This window comes from Polyodon spathula, chromosome 7 (genome assembly GCF_017654505.1).
Source record: "Polyodon spathula isolate WHYD16114869_AA chromosome 7, ASM1765450v1, whole genome shotgun sequence".
NCBI lineage: Eukaryota > Metazoa > Chordata > Actinopteri > Acipenseriformes > Polyodontidae > Polyodon > Polyodon spathula.
The window spans coordinates 4669442-4687556 of NC_054540.1; the positions used below are offsets into that span (position 1 = coordinate 4669442).

The following is an 18115-nucleotide window of genomic DNA, read 5'->3' on the forward strand; positions in this document are numbered from 1 at the left end:
TGATTTTCTTCAAACAGCTGTATGGAAAAAAGCACAACTGTGCTGTGACTGATTATTTGTACGAAACAGTTGATCACTTTAGTACGCAGCAATATAAATACTGTACATGGAAATTCTGTAAGATAGATATGTTTTGCTTTCTTTTCTCTTTATTGTTCTGAAACAGGCAGAATTTGCCCTTTAACATGAAAGATATAGTCAGAGATGGGTGGTATCCATGCCGTCTAACAAAATAGGATTTTTTAAAAAGGATGTGCAGTGCAATTCATGTACCTAGTGAGTGCATCAGAAATGCAATCACATTTCTATGTACTCATCATTTCAAAAGTCCTTATCACCCAATTACTTGCCACCCAGCTAAGCAGAGTTACTTTGCTGGTCAATTTGAAATAGACAACACAACGCCCCCTGAACAGTCACTTAGACTCTATCTAAATGATAGTTTGTAAGCACATTGCAGAATAAAGCTTGTATTATTCTATTTATATCAGTTTGTGGTAAACGCAGTTATGAATAGCAGTAAATTATGAATTATTTATGCTGCAGTCTGGCATTCAGAGTAGTCCCGTGAAGTAAATTGATGGTCACCTTGAGCACAATTACACCAAGAGAGGAGTGCGAGAGCAATCAATCTTATCAGTTCTTAGGGAGCAATTTTAATAAGCTGCATCTGGGGATCAGGTTCAGTTTTGGTGTAATAACTCTGCCTAATCAAAATGTATTGAGAAAATCCCCAAACCTGCCAACTAAAAAGAAAAGGAACTTCTCTACCCGGAATGCTCTTTTTTTTTAAGATAAGCATGTTAAATGGGATATGCTTGTTTACATGGCTAAGGTTAAATCAGTTACATGATAGTCATCCTTGTAAATCAATACAGAACATGATTGAGGTAACTTTAGCATTGATCTTTGTTTAAATGGATTCCACCTACACACTATTTTGCAGCTTATCTGTATTTGTTAACATGTTGGTGTTTGTGTGATTCATTTAGTCAATTGTAATCAGCTCCTTTCTACAGGAAAGGGGAGCCTGCGTGATATGGCTTAAATTGAAACCTGAGTAACCCCAGATGTCTCTGGAATTGTATTGCCTTCTTCTTCTTCTTCTTCTTCTTCTTCTTCTTCTTCTTCTTCTTCTTCTTCTTCTTCTTCTTCTACACTTTGCTGTGAATTTATCATGTTGTATTATGACAGTAGCCTGGTGATCAAATCTCTGTAATGAGTTCTTTCAGTAAAGTACAGTGGCCTTATTCTGTAGTGCTGATAAATGGATTCATGCATATCTTTCTCTCTTAAGATTAGGCATGTGCTCTGCAGAGAAATCCACTTTCGTGCTGATTTGCTGATTTGCTGGTTTGTATTTTTATTTAGGTACCTTCAATATGAATTAAGATATCAGGCTATTGAGACATTTTAGTAGTGTATGTATGTCAATCAAGGCAAACATGTCCTGCTAATTCATTCATTTACATACCTTTCAAATTATCGGGGTACCTCTTTAGGAAAGAGGGGGCTTAATAAGGTTATCTTGCTAGCCCTGCATGATACGGCATAATGTCAAATGTGAAAGAATATCCCAAAATGTCTCAGGAATCTTATTTCTTTCCACCTCCTGGTAACTTCAAAGCTCTCTTGTTCTGCAGGCTTGTCTTGAAATATGCAGCAGCTGAGCAATAACAGCAGGGTGTCATTGTGTAGCAGATCATTAGTTGTGTGTTAGCAGCAGTGTTTTCTGTTGTACCCTGATAAGACAATCAGGACTTTGGTGCACCCAATGTATTATGCATCATTTGTAAGTGTGTTTACAAGAGTAACACAATGTTGTGGTTTTCAAAGACTAAATAATTATGCGGTCAGGGATGTTTCCCTTTTGGAAAGGATTTGAGAGCAGCCATCTTTTTTATTAATTGTGTTTATGTTGAATTTTTAAAGAAAACATATATCATTCTACTACTAAAAACAGCAGTGTGAGGAAACTACACTGTCAACCTTATTTTTCCATCCTTTCTTCTCTAAACTCACACCTCCTGAAGTGAAATGCACCTTGGAGAAGGCCAGGGCACCCACACGGGCTTGAGGGTTGTAGTTAATCCATTACCACTTGCCCTGTAAAACTTCCCATAGTGAAAGCATGGTGAAGCATAGGTAGTGTTCTGTGTTTCTGGTTTATTCCGAATTTTACCGAAAAATTACAGGATTTTTTTTTTTTTTAACAACGTCAGCTTTTACTGATTTATACACAATTTTTGTCTACTGTTCAGTATTCTCCAGGTACTATTTTCCAGGAAATACATAATAGTTTGATTAAAATGCTGTTTTATATTGATTCTGACATTTTAATAAGCAGCCCTACACTGTATCCTAGGATACAGTAGATGTTTAGATGTTAGAGGATCAAGTCGCCAAAACTGGGACTCAGGTCGAGTCGAGTCACTAAACTGCTCGAGTCGAGTCTTTGACATGCCAAGCTCGAGTTGAGTCGAGTCACTAAACTGCTCGAGTCGAGTCTTTGACATGCCAAGCTCGAGTCGAGTCGAGTCACTAAACTGCTCGAGTCGAGTCTTTGACATGCCAAGCTCGAGTTGCGTCGAGTCACTAAACTGCTCGAGTCGAGTTTTTGACATGCCAAGCTCGAGTTGCGTCGAGTCACTAAACTGCTCGAGTCGAGTCTTTGACATGCCAAGCTCGAGTTGAGTCGAGTCACTAAACTGCTCGAGTCAAGTTTTTGACATGCCAAGCTCGAGTTGCGTCGAGTCACTAAACTGCTCGAGTCGAGTCTTTGACATGCCAAGCTCGAGTTGAGTCGAGTCACTAAACTGCTCGAGTCGAGTTTTTGACATGCCAAGCTCGAGTTGCGTCGAGTCACTAAACTGCTCGAGTCGAGTTGAGTCACCAATCTGGCTCGAATCACTTTGAGTTATTAGTTCTGACAGTTCAAGATATCTTTATTTAATCAGATTAGTTTTACAGGAGATTAGCAATCTATACATAAAAAAATAAATGTCTTAAAAATACAAAATTAGGGTGCACAATAATGTGGTCCCACTTGCCCCAATTATGTTCACCATTAGAAGTCCACAGTTTCTGCTTTGTTTTTGTCTTTCCATTTTAGTGAATTTGATTCCTTGATCTATTTATAAGCATGTGTTGCCCCTATATAAAGACCCCTTTCTCTGTGCTCAGTTGGGTTGGGTGTTTAGTAATGCATGATACCACAAAACAAACAACATATCCAGTATTTTCTCACTTCTCAACACTGACACTCCCCCTTATAGCTTTGTTACAGATACATTAACCAAAAAAAGGAAATCTGATGGCATTTAATTTCATTTTGAGATATTACTTCAAGGTTTTAACACAAAGGAGACAAATAGAAAAATAAAGAAACAGGCAACATTTTATATAATTCATTTTTATATAATTCACAGGTAACATAAACTCTGTACTACATATCTCTCCTCTTAGTGTAAGCTGAGCTATGGAGTGTCTTTTTCCATTAAATGTCAACTAGACATCTTTAAGTAACAGATACTGTTTCACAAAAGCACAAAACATGGCAATACAAAACATAATACTGTACTGAAAAAAAAAGTACAAAAACAAATGAATCTTGTAAACTTTCTCTCTGGTCACGGCTTATACTGTAATATTTTTTTTTAAATATCAAATATCGACTACCTACTCATTTTGGAAAAATACCACTGTGCATCAGATTCTCATTTTAGCCGTTGAAAAAAACAAAAAACATACCTGTGTAAATTAGAGGCAGTTACCGGTGCTGTGTTTTGAATGCAGTTTATTCATATTGTCACTTTACAGTGCTGGCAGGATGCAGCCTGCTTGTTTCTCTCCCGGTTGACTGTATAAAAGCGAACTCCACCACCGCAGGTACTTTTAGTGTACTCTCCATGTTGTTGTTGTTGTTTTGTTTTTTTCGTGTCTGTGACAAAACTCAAAAATCTCTATTTTCCTCAGGATTATCATTGATCAGTGATCAGAAATCTGTCTTTGCTTCCTGCCTACACATTCTGATTCCTGTGCTCCCTGCTGCTTGTGACATGATCACAGAACGGTGCTTTAGGCTAGAAAGGTGTTTTCTACTTTCTAATTGCTGGGAATAGTTACTACTAGCTTGATCAAAAACTAAATGGAACTACTTACACAAAACTTAATCAGAAACCAGAACTGCTATACATCATATTACACATGTAAAGTGTGTATACTGAGATATTTTTTCCCTGATTTTTACCGGTTTCAATTAAAAACAATTTTTTACTGATTTTATCCCTATTTTAATATATGTAAAGATAAAAGCCGAAAATGCGGAACACTAAGTAGAGGTAAGCATTGTGAAGCAAGGGTAAACCATGGTATGCAAAACTTCCTTACAAATGTACAGTGGTAAACTTTATAACGGTCCTAATACCTGTTATTACAGTGAGGACACAGAGGACTTGTGTCAATGATTCACTAACTGGACCTGATCAAACCTTTAGAAAGTTGAATACCCCCTCGTGGAAATCCGAGAAACTCAAATACAGCCTAGGAATGTTCAGGGGGATCTAATGGGCCTCACAATTTTTTTCTGTTCATTGCATAAACATCTACAATGTGTATTTCCAATTTAAAAAGCAAATTGAACAGGGCCCCTTATCATTCCTGGCTTCAGGTGGAGATACTGTGGTCTATTCATTTGAAATAAACAGCTCCCTAGTTTGAAATCTAACATGATATTTTTTTGGAAGACCTTATTGACAGGGTTGAGGGCATCAAACACGGTTGAAGGAAAGTAGACAGGTACTTTTATAATGTAGATGGGTTTCTCTATACAAGGACAAGGCAAAAAAAGCCACAAAGGTGATCAGCTATATGATCTTTAGATCAGCAATATTGGCAATGATTTAACATATCTAGCACTTGATTAGCTATTTATTCTGCAGCTTTCAGATTGTGCTCAGTTCTGGGTGATTTAAATCATGATTTTTGGCTCTCAGCAATTTTTTTTAAATTGGATAGCTGGGTTTGTAAAGATGTTTAATTTTACCCCAGGTATCTTCTGGGGTTCTGTCTTTTTCTGAACTTGTTTCCAGTGATGTCTTTTTCTGGCTTTGGGGAGTAAGCAAAAATCTGTTAAATAGTCAGAGATCATGGGGCCCATAACGTATTTAATTTAAATCTATTTATTAACCTATATACATGATGCAAGGACACATTGTTTGGACACCCATGTTCTTCTGAAAAAGGAGTGTTGTGGGATCTTTAATATCCAGAAAGTAAACAGAGCATTGGCATGTCCCACATCACAATACCTCTAACACAGAGGGTTGGCATGTCCCACATCACAATACTTCTAACACAGAGCATTGGCATGTCCCACATCACAATACTTCTAACACAGAGCGTTGGTAGGAGGTAGGTGTCAATGCTTCCCACATTACACAAAGCTTACCTTGAAGATCTTCATTCAAAGTACCTAGAGGCAACCTGCTTAGCTCCCAAGATCCAACACAATCAAAATCAAAGCTGAAATTGCTGTTACAAAAAACAAAAGATACAATTGTTTTGTTTTAATCCCATGGATACCTTCCACCGCCTAACGCCCCAGCATGTAGTGGTTTTGAAATGGATGTAAAGCAGAAGTTCCTTGTGCATTATTAAAGTGTAGGATCACTCACAGAATTTTCCTTAATGCTCAAGTTGTCTACCCTTCATAGTAACTTAGTGACTGCCTGGAAATGTGTGTATGTATATATATATATATATATATATATATATATATATATATATATATATATATATATATATATATACATACAGTGCCTGTAGAAATTTGTTTACCTTTTCTTGCCTTATACCTGGAATTAAAATGCTTTTTAAAAATGTTTTTCATTCATCTACACATCCTACCCCACAACTTCCAAGTGAAAAAAATATTCTAAAAATTTGTAGAAAATTAATTAAAAATAAAAACTGAAATAGCTTGGTTGGATAAGTGTCCACCCCCCTTGTAATAGCAATGCTAAATTAGCTCAGGTGTAACCAATCGCCTTCAAAATCACAAGTTAAGTGGCCTCCATCTATGTTAAATTGTAGTGATTCACATGATTTCAAGATAAATTCACTAGTTCCTGTAGGTTTCCTCTGCTGAGTAGTGCATTTCAAAGCAAAGACTCAACCATGAGCACCAAAGCGCTTTCAAAAGAACTCTGGGATAAAGTTGTTGGAAGGCACAGATCAGGGGATGGGTATAAAAGAATATCAAAGCCCTGAATATCCCTTGGAGCACGGTCAAGACGATTATTAAGAAGTGGAAGGTGTATAGCACCACCAAGACCCTGCCTATATCAGGCCGTCCCTCCAAACTGGATGACCGAGCAAGAAGGAGACTGATCAGAGAGGCTACCAAGAGGCCAATGGCAACTTTGCATGAGCTACAGGCTTTTATGGCCAAGACTGGTCACAGTGTGCATGTGACAACAATATCCGAAGCGCTCCACAAATCTGGCCTTTATGGAAGGGTGGCAAGAAGGAAGCCATTACTCAAGAAAGCCCACCTTGAATCCCGTTTGAAGCAGAGATGGAGTCTCGAAGCCGATCTCGAGGCCACATTTTAAAGTCTTGGTCTAGGTCTCGGTCTCGGCACATCGGGTCTTGGTCTGGGTCTCGGCACGTCGGGTCTTGGTCTGGGTCTCGGTCTCGGCACGCCTGCTCTTGGTCTGGGTCTGGGTCTCGGCACGTCGGGTCTTGGTCTGGGTCTTGGTCTCGGCACGCCTGCTCTTGGTCTGGGTCTGGGTCTCGGCACGTCGGGTCTTGGTCTGGGTCTCGGTCTCGGCACGCCTGCTCTTGGTCTGGGTCTGGGTCTCGGCACGTCGGGTCTTGGTCTGGGTCTCGGTCTCGGCACGCCTGCTCTTGGTCTGGGTCTGGGTCTCGGCACGTCGGGTCTTGGTCTGGGTCTCGGTCTCGGCACGCCTGCTCTTGGTCTAGGTCTGGGTCTCGGCACGTCGGGTCTTGGTCTGGGTCTCGGTCTCGGCATGCCTGCTCTTGGTCTGGGTATCGGTCTCGGCACGTCGGGTCTTGGTCTGGGTCTCGGTCTCGGCATGCCTGCTCTTGGTCTGGGTATCGGTCTCGGCACATCGGGTCTTGGTCTGGGTCTCGGTCTCGGCACGCCTGCTCTTGGTCTGGGTATCGGTCTCGGCACGTCGGGTCTTTGTCTGGGTCTGGTCTCGGCACGTCGGGTCTTGGTCTGGGTCTCGGTCTCGGCACGTCGGGTCTTGGTCTGGGTCTCGGTCTCGGCACGTCGGGTCTTGGTCTGGGTATCGGTCTCGGCATGTCGGGTCTTGGTCTGGGTATCGGTCTCGGCACGTCGGGTCTTGGTCTGGGTCTCGGTCTCGGCACGTCGGGTCTTTGTCTGGGTCTCGGTCTCGGCACGTCGGGTCTTGGTCTGGGTATCGGTCTTGGCACGTCGGGTCTTGGTCTGGGTATCGGTCTCGGCACGTCGGGTCTTGGTCTGGGTATCGGTCTCGGCACGTCGGGTCTTGGTCTGGGTATCGGTCTCGGCACGTCGGGTCTTGGTCTGGGTATCGGTCTCGGCACGTCGGGTTTTGGTCTGGGTCTCGGTCTCGGCACGTCGGGTCTTTGTCTGGGCCTCGGTCTCGGCACGTCGGGTCTTGGTCTTGATAGCAGGCAGCACGCAGCTTGGTCTCATTCATAAACAGTCTCAAGATTATTTTATTTCCTTGATTATCATATATCCTTTTTTATCCTTAAAAATGCACTCACTTTTATACATTGACAGCTATTAAATACAAAATAATGTAGCCATTACATTCTACAGCAGCACTCAAAATTACTAAATTTAACGCGTCAGACTACATGCTGCTACAGCGTCTCTCAGCCTCTCTAAGTATATTATTTTTCTCTTATTTATTTAAAACATATAACAACAAAAAAGCATCTTGATTTATTGGCACGGTTAGGTTTATAATTTTGGAATTAGGTATCACTGTTTTTGTCGAGCCAAAAATAAAATATGCCTGTGCACCTGCATTTTGTGATTTGCTACGTTTTTTGCTACAGTATTTGAAACTGCACAGCGCTTTGAGATGCTTTGCATTTTGGCACCATATAAAGTAAAAGTTTATTATTATTATTATTATTATTATTATTATTATTATTATTATTATTATACTATCGCCCCCATCCCCCACTGCAATAGTGTATGAAGTTACAGGTATATTTTAAATGACTAAGCTGCCTGCTGGTGCATTCACAGAATAATGTACTTGATCTTATTTCCATGTGATTTTGTGTGTGTATGTGTCTATATAAACAAATTTTGCAGCTTTATTTCGTACGCATACGTTTTAGCACATTATTATTTTTATTTTTTGTGGATGGAAACATAGGTATTGACAGTTTCCATAACAAATTCAGACCTCGCAAGTTTGTCTTCTCTATGAGCTGAAATGGAATCGAAGCAGCTGCCGTCATTCAGTTTGCCTACATCAATTTTGAAATTGATGAACATAATAATAAATGGACGGCAAAGTGCGAGCATTGTAACACAAAGGTGACAGAAGTGCGGGAGGCTTGTGGTTTCATGAATAAAATTCAGTTATTATTAAAACCAAAGTCTGTGTGTTATGTTATATAAATCAAAGATCAAGATACACAAGGTGTAAAAAACAAGTGTGTAAAAATGTTGTACTCTAAAGGAGCTACCATCACACTTTATATATGGAGCCCTGGGGATTCGGCCAACTTTTTTTTTTCTTTCCTTTCAACCATGTCTCCTGGACTCCATAACTCAATGGCAGCTTATACTTAATTCTATATCATGCTTATTGCTTATACTACTAATAATAATCAGAAGATTTGCTGATTTAATTTTTCTTTCTAAAAGTTTGATGTGAAAGTTGAATTTTAGAAGCGCATATGCATATACAGTACTGTGCAAAAGTTTTAGCCAGGTGTGAAAAAATGCTGTAAAGTAAGAATGCTTTCAAAAATAGACATGTTAATAGATTATATTTATCAATTAATAAAATGCAAAGTGAGTGAAGAGAAGAAAAATCAACATCAAATCAATATTTGGTGTGACCACCCTTTGCCTTCAAAACAGCATCAATTCTTCTAGGTATACTTGCACAAAGTCAGGGATTTTGTAGGCATATAGTCAGGTGTATGATTAAACAATTATACCAAACAGGTGCTAATGATCATCAGTTCAATATGTAGGTTGAAACACAATCATTAACTGAAACAGAATCAGCTGTGTAGGAGGAATAAAACTGGGTGAGGAACAGCCAAACTCAGCTAACAAGGTGAGGTTGCTGAAGACAGTTTACTGTCAAAAGTCATACACCATGGCAAGACTGAGCACAGCAACAAGACACAAGGTAGTTATACTGCATCAGCAAGGTCTCTCCCAGGCAGAAATTTCAAGGCAGACAGGGGTTTCCAGATAATCTGTCCAAGCTCTTTTGAAGAAGCACAAAGAAACGGGCAACGTTGAGGACCGTAGACGCAGTGGTCGGCCAAGGAAACTTACTGCAGCAGATGAAACACACATCATGCTTACTTCCCTTCGCAATCGGAAGATGTCCAGCAATGCCATCAGCTCAGAATTGGCAGAAAACAGTGGGACCCTGTTACACCCATCTACTGTCCGGAGAAGTCTGGTCAGAAGTGGCCTTCATGGAAGACTTGTGGCCAAAAAGTCATACCTCCGACGTGGAAACAAGGCCAAGCGACTCAACTATGCACGAAAACAGAGGAACTGGGGTGCAGAAAAATTGCAGCAGGTGCTCTGTACTGATGAGTCAAAATTTGAAATATTTAGCTGTAGCAGAAGACAGTTTGTTCGCCGAGGGCTGCAGAGCAGTACACGAATGAGTGTCTGCAGGCAACAATGAAGCATGGTGGAGGTTCCTTGCAAGTTTGGGGCTGCATTTCTGCACATGGAGTTGGGGATTTGGTCAGAATTAATGGTCTCCTCAATGCTGAGAAGTACAGGCAGATACTTATCCATCATGCAGTACCATCAGGGAGGCATCTGATTAGCACCAACTTTATTCTGCAGCATGACAACGACCCCAAACATTCAGTGAAAGTCATTAAGAACTTTAGCGTAAAGAAGAACAAGGAGTCTTGGAAGTGATGGTATGGCCCCCACAGAGCCCTGATCTCAACATCATCGAGTCTGTCTGGGATTACATGAAGAGAGAGAAGCAACTGAGGCTGCCTAAATCCACAGAAGAACTGTGGTTAGTTCTCCAAGATGTTTGGGCCAACCACCTACCTGCCGAGTTCCTTCAAAAACTGTGTGCAAGTGTACCTAGAAGAATTGATGCTGTTTTGAAGGCAAAGGGTGGTCACACCAAATATTAATTTGATGTAGATTTTTCTTCTGTTCACTCACTTTGCATTTTGTTAATTGATAAATATAATCTATTAACATGTCTATTTTTGAAAGCATTCGTACTTTACAGCATTTTTTCACACCTGCCTAAAACTTTTGCACAGTACTGTATGTGCAATACAAAATGAGAAGAATTGTGAGGCTTATCTATGAGTCATAGAATATTACTTAAGTTTCTATGTAGATTGCAAGTAGATGAAAACCAAAACATTTACATATATACATATATATATATATATATATATTATTACAAAAAAAATTGTTGTAATAAAATCTTAATTGTGAAGGTCGTTAATATTAATACCCCAAGCGGTTTTACTGGCATGAGAATGATCAGTAAATACAGGACCACATTTGTTAAGCGAGAACATCTTTCTATTTATGTTCCCAAAGCTAAGTGCAGCTTCTGCTTCTAGGTCACAGCCATCTGTTGCAGTAAATGTTTTTATACACCTTTTCAGGGTGTGTATGCCTAAGTGAATTGATTGGAACTGGAAAAAGTCAATAGAACAAATTTTTCAGTTGTTCCATCTGTTGTGTTTATTTTGTTTATTAAAGGAAAATAACTTTTAAAAAAAGTTATTATTATCATTGTTGTTGATCTTCTAGCAAAAATGTATTTAGTTTATAAGGTTGGTCACAAGACTTATCCAATTATGATCTTTCAGTTTTGTATTTTTAATATATAATTTTTTTCTGAAGAAAAATTTATTTTCCCCTTGACGGTGTGGAGTATGGTATGTAGAAAAAAAAATCCTCATGAAACTCTGAGGCACTGACACAACTGACATTCTCCTTTAGAATCTTCTGATACAATGCAGAATTCATGGTTGTGTCAATGACGGCAAGCCGTCCAGGTCCTGAGGCAGCAAAGCAGCCCCAAACCATCACACTCCAACCACCATGCTTGACAGTTGGGATAATGTTCTTCTGTTCAAACGAAGTGTTTGGTTTTCGCCAATCATAATGTTTTTCATTGAGTCCAAAAAGTTCTACTTTTGACTCGTCTGTCCAGAGAACATTGGCGAACTTCAGACAGGCAGCAATGTTAATTTTAGAGAGCAGTGGTTTCCTCCTGGCTATCCGTCCATGAACACCATTCTTGTTTAGACTTATTCTCATAGTTGAGTCATGAATACTCACATTAGCCAAGGTGAGAGTGGTCTGCAGATCCTTGGCTGTTACTCTGGGGTTCTTTTTGACTTCCTTGATCATTTTCCGGTTTGTTCTTGGAGAGATTTATGTGGGACAACCGCTCCTGGGTAGAGTGTCTGTGGTCTTGAACTTTCTCCATTTGTAGACTATCTGGCTGACAGTGGATTGGTGGAGTCCCAAATCCTTAGAAATGGTTTCTAGACTGATAAGCATCCATAACTTTTTTTCTGAGGTCCTCAGAGATTTCTTTTGATCATGGCATGAAGTCTTTCCACACACCTGTATGGTGAAGACCAAACTCACAAAGTTTTTGATCTTTATTTAGGGTGGGGCCTCCAAACTCACATACCCTGAATCTTAATTACTCATTGTTTGCCTAATTCATACATCATCATGTATTAAAACAAAGTTAAAACAAAGTTTGTACCTTACCCATTATAGTTTTGGATAACCATATAATTCATTTCTGACAAAAACTAGGTTATTCCGATAGTACCATTTTTTGTTCATTAAAGGTTTTTTCTCAGCACTATATATGAAAAAGAACGTGCAGTATACATATAATTGAAGGCAGTGTGTTTTCACCTTCTTTCACACAACAGCAGAAAAGATTTGTCGATTTTTTTCCTGAAAATTTTTAATCTTTTAAAATTAGAAAATTGTGAAAACACAAAAAATTTTTTTCATATATATTATATATATATATATATATATATATATATATATATATATATATATATATATATATATATATATACAGTACCAGTCAAAAGTTTGAGTACACCTGCTTGAAACCAGGTTTTTCATGATTATCTATGCTTTTAACTGTATAAACTTGTCTATAAACACTTCCTATTTGATTATATGATACGTGTACGTATATAAGCTGATAATCATAAGTGAATTGCACTCAAAAATTTTATTTTTAAATGAAAATGTAAATCTTGTCAATTTCAATGAAATGGTCACCAAAAGCAAGGGGATTTCAGTCTGAAGCCCAAGTCAGTTAAAACTTTGAAATGTGTATAACACGGTGTTAGAACACTGGCCTAAGTATAAAAGTGTCTTTGTTAGATGTTCTCTGAGTTAACTAGCATGTTACCTAATTAACCTTTTGTCACCAATTATTGGTAACAGGTGAGGGTCCATGATTACTATAAATATAGGTAGCATAGGCACAAGTTTGTCACTCCTGAATGTAAGGGAGCAGAAAATATGCTCAGTTAAGCAAAGAAAAAAGTCTGTAATTACTTAAAGAAATGAAGGTCAATCTTTAAGACAAATTGCAAGAACTTTGCAAGTGTCTGTAACTGCTGTGGCCAAGACCATTAAATGATTTAAAGAAACTGGTACTCATGAGGACCGAACAAGGTCAGGCAGGCCAAGGGTGACCTCAGAATCAGAGAACAAGTTCATTTGAGTCACAAGTCATGCGAAACCAGAGATTAACTGCCCCTGAAATACAAGCTCAGCTAAATGCTACTAGAAGTACAGATGTTTCAACATCAACTGTTCAGAGGAGATTGTGTGAAGCTGGCCTAACTGGAAGAATTGCTGCAAAGAAACCATTGATAAGAGTGCAGAATAAGAGGAAGAGACTTGCCTGGGCCAAAAAACTTGCTTTTAGAACATTCAGTTTTTTTTTTAAATTTTAGGATTACCTGATAACTCATATGTATGGCAATGCAGGAAGAGATGACCTGTGGAACAAGTTCTCTGAGGTAAAACACTAAATGCATTTGTTATTCATTTGTTTATTTTTAAAGAGGCTACCCAAGTATACAAAATGGTCACAGTAGTCACACACCCGTTGGTTATAAATGAAATTTCTCAAACAATGGATCGGGCCACTTAAAGTGACTTCAAGGGGTAATACCCATGTAGGATCATTTTACTAACTAAATACCACGTCTTATAATTCTACTGCTGCTGATGCTTTCATCCAGGGACCCTTTTTTAACCCCCATACAATGTTTAGATACAGAGAGGAAAGTACATTTAGCTTTATCTCATATTGCAGGATCTCATTCTAGAGCTAGCAATAATTTACATGGACATATTGATGAAATATCTGAAAGGTGTCAAGTCAGATCGAATGTCCTTGCAGATGCTACTGTTTAGTTTGTTTTCCATACATTATAATCAAATACCTTCATTTCATGTGTCTGTCATGAAACAGCATTGCATCACCTACTTTTTTTGTCTGACCTTCAGAAGAACTGCTTGGTGGGAACTTGGCAAGTCCTGAAATTAAAATTGATATCAACTGCTGGAACTTGATTAAATGGTACTAGACAGCAGAGGAGGCCGTCATGCTCGCTTCATGTCCAAAGCCTTTGAGATGCTGATATTTCAACACCAGCACCATTACATAATATTACATTGTATTTAAATAAGCACTTAAGGTAAATTAGAACATTACTGAACGCTGGCTTTAAGTATTCATCTATGCATGAAGGGCTGCCAAATTGAGTTCCATTCATAAAAAATAAGTGTCTCATAATGTTCACGTTCAGAGTAAATGTGGGTTTTCATTAGTGGCCCCGCTTGATTGGCTCTCCCTCCAGGCGATGCAGAAGGAAGGAAAGGATATAAATATAAAGGAAGTGATGGATCTCTGGACACTGCAGATGGGCTACCCGGTGGTCACCATCATGAAGAATGACAGCGTGGACAACAGCGTAACGATCAGCCAGGAACACTTCATCTCTGACATCAAGGATTCTGCACCCTCAAACAGCAGGTATTGCTTTTTTCACTTGTTTCTACTCTATGCTTAGAACCATGCACAAAATACAGCATGACAATATTCTCAGTTATATTGCTTTTTCTGCTAAATGCATTGTAGCAGCCTGTGCTTTTGTTTGACTATGAACAGGATTACTAGTCAGACCCAGTGCTAATGAATGAGCACAGAATACCTGTTTTTGAATAACATTGCGCATGTTCTCATCATGTAAGAAGTAGTGTTAGCAGATCTGCTTCGGGTCCCAAACCCAAACAATGATAATAGATTCATACTCTAAGGGCATTCTCCCTGATATTGAGAATCAGTACTTGAGTGTAAATGCTGCGGTCCCATTGCTTACAGCACTTGAGGGATCAGTCACTCTTAAGTGTTGACTGCATACTAGCACATACCTGTACTCAACATTATTTATTCGTCTACCACTGCATTTACATCTACACTGTGTGATCTTCTAAATAGTTGAACTATTTCTGTGGCTTAGCCTGTAAAATTCCTAATCAAGATTCAAAGGTATGAGGTTTGAGTTTCCATTCAAATTCTGAACCTCCACACTGTTTCTTCTTGACCACATCCTTATAAATGGTTACCATGATAAAAGCATGGCAAATTGTATTAAAGCATAATGTTCGCATAGTAAAACATAGGTTAGCATTGCATAGCTCAGAGAGATATGGTGAAGCATATTAAAAAGCATGGCAAACCATGGTTATATATGTTAAATGCTTAATATAATCATGGGACCAGCATGGGAAAACTGCAGAATTAATGAGCAGATTATAGTGGCAAACTTTTATAAAAGCATAGATACCAACCAGCTATTCTTACACATCAAGTGGCTCAGTTTCCTGAGGGCTAAGAAAGTGGGGTGGTCTTGACAACTGAATCTTTGAATGCTTTCAGAAATTCCAGCTGAAGGCAATGGACCTGAACTAATGGGACATTTTCCAAGTTCTTATAGATTGTAAAACTTTAGGCTTTTTTTCACTTGATGAGTAGTGTCACTGGAGAAGAGCAACGGCTTTGATATGACTTTGATTGGCTCAAGGCATTCAAACGCTTGTCAGGATTTGTATTAGGCTAGTTTTGATGTCACAGAGAAATGGTGCCTCTTTTCCAGCATGTAACTTGCAGTGTTATAGTCCATATCATTGTATGAGTCAATGTGGCAAAGAGGTAATTAGTAGAGCAGGTGAAGTGCAGGTGCAGTAATCCAACAAGAAAAGACAAAGTACAGGTGAAATGGTTTCTGTTTTATTGTAATCCAAACGGATTGATGACCAAAACAGTAAACAGTAAGAGGGCTGGCAATACACAGCAATGTATTGCACAGTAGATAATTATGGGTTGCAGTCCCGTAAATAATAATAAACAATAGTCCAGTACATACACACACAAGACACAAACACTATCACCAGCCCAAAGTGAGTACTGTAGTGCTCGCTGAGAAGTACAATTTATCCTTGACACAATGTGCAGGGTTGTCCGTCTAGTCTAACAAACAAACAAACAGGGTGTTTTAGACAAACAGACAAAACAAACAAAACAGTACTGGTCATAATCACAGTACAGGTCCTTTCGGTTCTTAGCGTAACATCACAAGGAACAGATCACATCACTACATCCCCTTATATACTGTCAACCATGACCCCTTGGTTAACGAGTGCACCCATTCCACCAATCTGTGGATGGCATGCCATTTCCCTTCTCGGTCAATGGTTTAGTGTACCGTAGCTCTGCTGCCTTTCTAGATGGCCAACTTCCGCCGAACACTGGGAATTAATTGTTGGGCCATCCAGTCCATGGTACTCTGTTCCCTTAACACAACTCCCTCACAGGTTGGGAAGGAGTTCTAACACCAAGAATCATTCAATTTCAGTCACACTCAAATAACTAGTTACTGCCAGCAACAGAATAACCGGGCCAGGCTTACATTGTGTTCTTGTGGGGCTGGAGGAGACAGGGGTTGCTACAAATGTCCTCATATAATATCAGCTGAAAGCCCTAGAACTACTGAATGAACAAACAGTCAGTCATCTACCCACCACTGAACAATTTAGTGGACAGGGGCATTGTGATGATGGTGATACTATGGAGGTGTTGTGGTTTGAGACAGAGAGGAACATGCTCTCTTTAGTTCACACTCCAAGCCTTTGAAAATGAGATGGCTACTTTGAAGAAAGCTCTTGTCTCCAATAATGAAGCATTCTGTTTAGGCAATCAATATTCTGATATATTTTTACTTCATTTACTCTATGATGGTTAATTTCATCCATGATCATATCTTACAGCTGCAGTACAAAAATGCAATGTATTACACAGTCTGGCTGCATGGATTATTCTTCAGAGTCTTGAAATATTATATCCAGTCACATTATTATTACTTAGTCATTTAGCAGACACTTTTATCCAAAGTGAGACTTGGGGGTAAACTATGCATCACAGCTGCTGCTGCAGAGTTACTTACAATAGGACCTCGATTTTACATCTCATCCGAGGGACAGAGCACAAGGAAGTTAAATGACTTGATCAGGGTCTCACACAGAGTCAATGGCTAATCTGAGATGTAACTTGAAAACTTCTGGTAACAAGCCCCTTTCTTTAACCACTGGATCACCAAGGTGGTATTTTACGATTAAATTAAAAATGTATTTACTAAGCAGTGCGATTAGGCTTTCCTGGGTTTCCAGGCTTGGAGTGACCTTGGATTATGTCTCTCACTGCAGATTAAAAGCCTGTAAAACTCAGGAAGGAAATGATTTGTAAAATCTGATTTGAAGCAGACCTGTTTCTTCCACATCACTGTTTGAAAAATGTTGCACCCTGAAATCAATACTCCAGTCTAGCAGAGATATTAATAGCATCCTGGAATTGTGATTTCTGTGTACACTATTCATCTCTGTTACTATGTTAAATAAATGATGCACATTGGTGTATACATTTCATAACCCAGGTTCCATCGATATTGTTAATGTTAGATTACATTTATGTTTCCAATAGCTGATGTATTATTTTTTCATTGAGTTTACGTTTGCACAAGTAAAACACAATTGTTTACAAATTACAACCAAGATTGCACACTTTTTTTTCAGAGCTTGGCATTCATGCTTTACTGACTACTATTAAATGTTTTTTTTTTGTAAACAATGTATTATATTACACAGTTTACAGTGCTTCTTCTAGGGTTAAAGAAAATTTGATATCAAATTTGCAACGAGATAAATAATGTAAAGACATCTGTCTTTAATAGCATTGAAAACATCATGCATTCTACTACAGGTACTACTGCACACCTGTGAAACTGGTTAGCCACAATAACTGCTCTATTTGCTGCCCCACATACTTTTTGTTGTTGATGGATTTTCCTGCTAATGGAGGGATACTTTAAGCACAGGGTTACTTTCAGTGCAAGCAGTGTAAGGTGTTTGGGGAAACCTTTTTTAATGTGGATATACCATTTTTAATTAAAAAAATACCATAATACTGCCTGAAAATATAAAACCTGATTGACAGCCCTGTGTAGCAGTTTCTGCAGTATATCACAGTAAAAATGCACAAACATCAGCTATCCATTTGACCAGTTAAAGGTTTGTTAAAAACTCTGCAGTGCTAAATATCCCAATTGCACTGTTTTTTAAACAAATACAGCACAGTAATGGGTTAACTTAATCCGCCATTGAGATGAGATGAATTATTCAAGATCATTTGCAATCCCTTCACTTATTGCACCTCAGCTGCAAACAGAGAAAAACACTTTGCACCATTAATGTACAGACTTTGTGTTTCTATTGTGG

The 18115-nt window shown here is 38.9% G+C and overlaps 1 protein-coding gene across 2 annotated transcripts in view; it reads left to right on the top strand.

The window, feature by feature from the left end:
• LOC121318038 (thyrotropin-releasing hormone-degrading ectoenzyme-like) overlaps positions 1–18115 on the top strand; it is an 83000-nt gene that overhangs the window by 44536 nt on the left and 20349 nt on the right. Inside the window, exons 8-9 of one of the 2 annotated variants that reach the window (XM_041254244.1) lie at positions 13231–13296; positions 14143–14318. In XM_041254244.1, the coding sequence (XP_041110178.1) occupies positions 13231–13296; positions 14143–14318 (242 nt within the window). The remainder of the gene's footprint in view (positions 1–13230; positions 13297–14142; positions 14319–18115) is intronic. The other variant, XM_041254245.1, reaches the window with a different exon arrangement.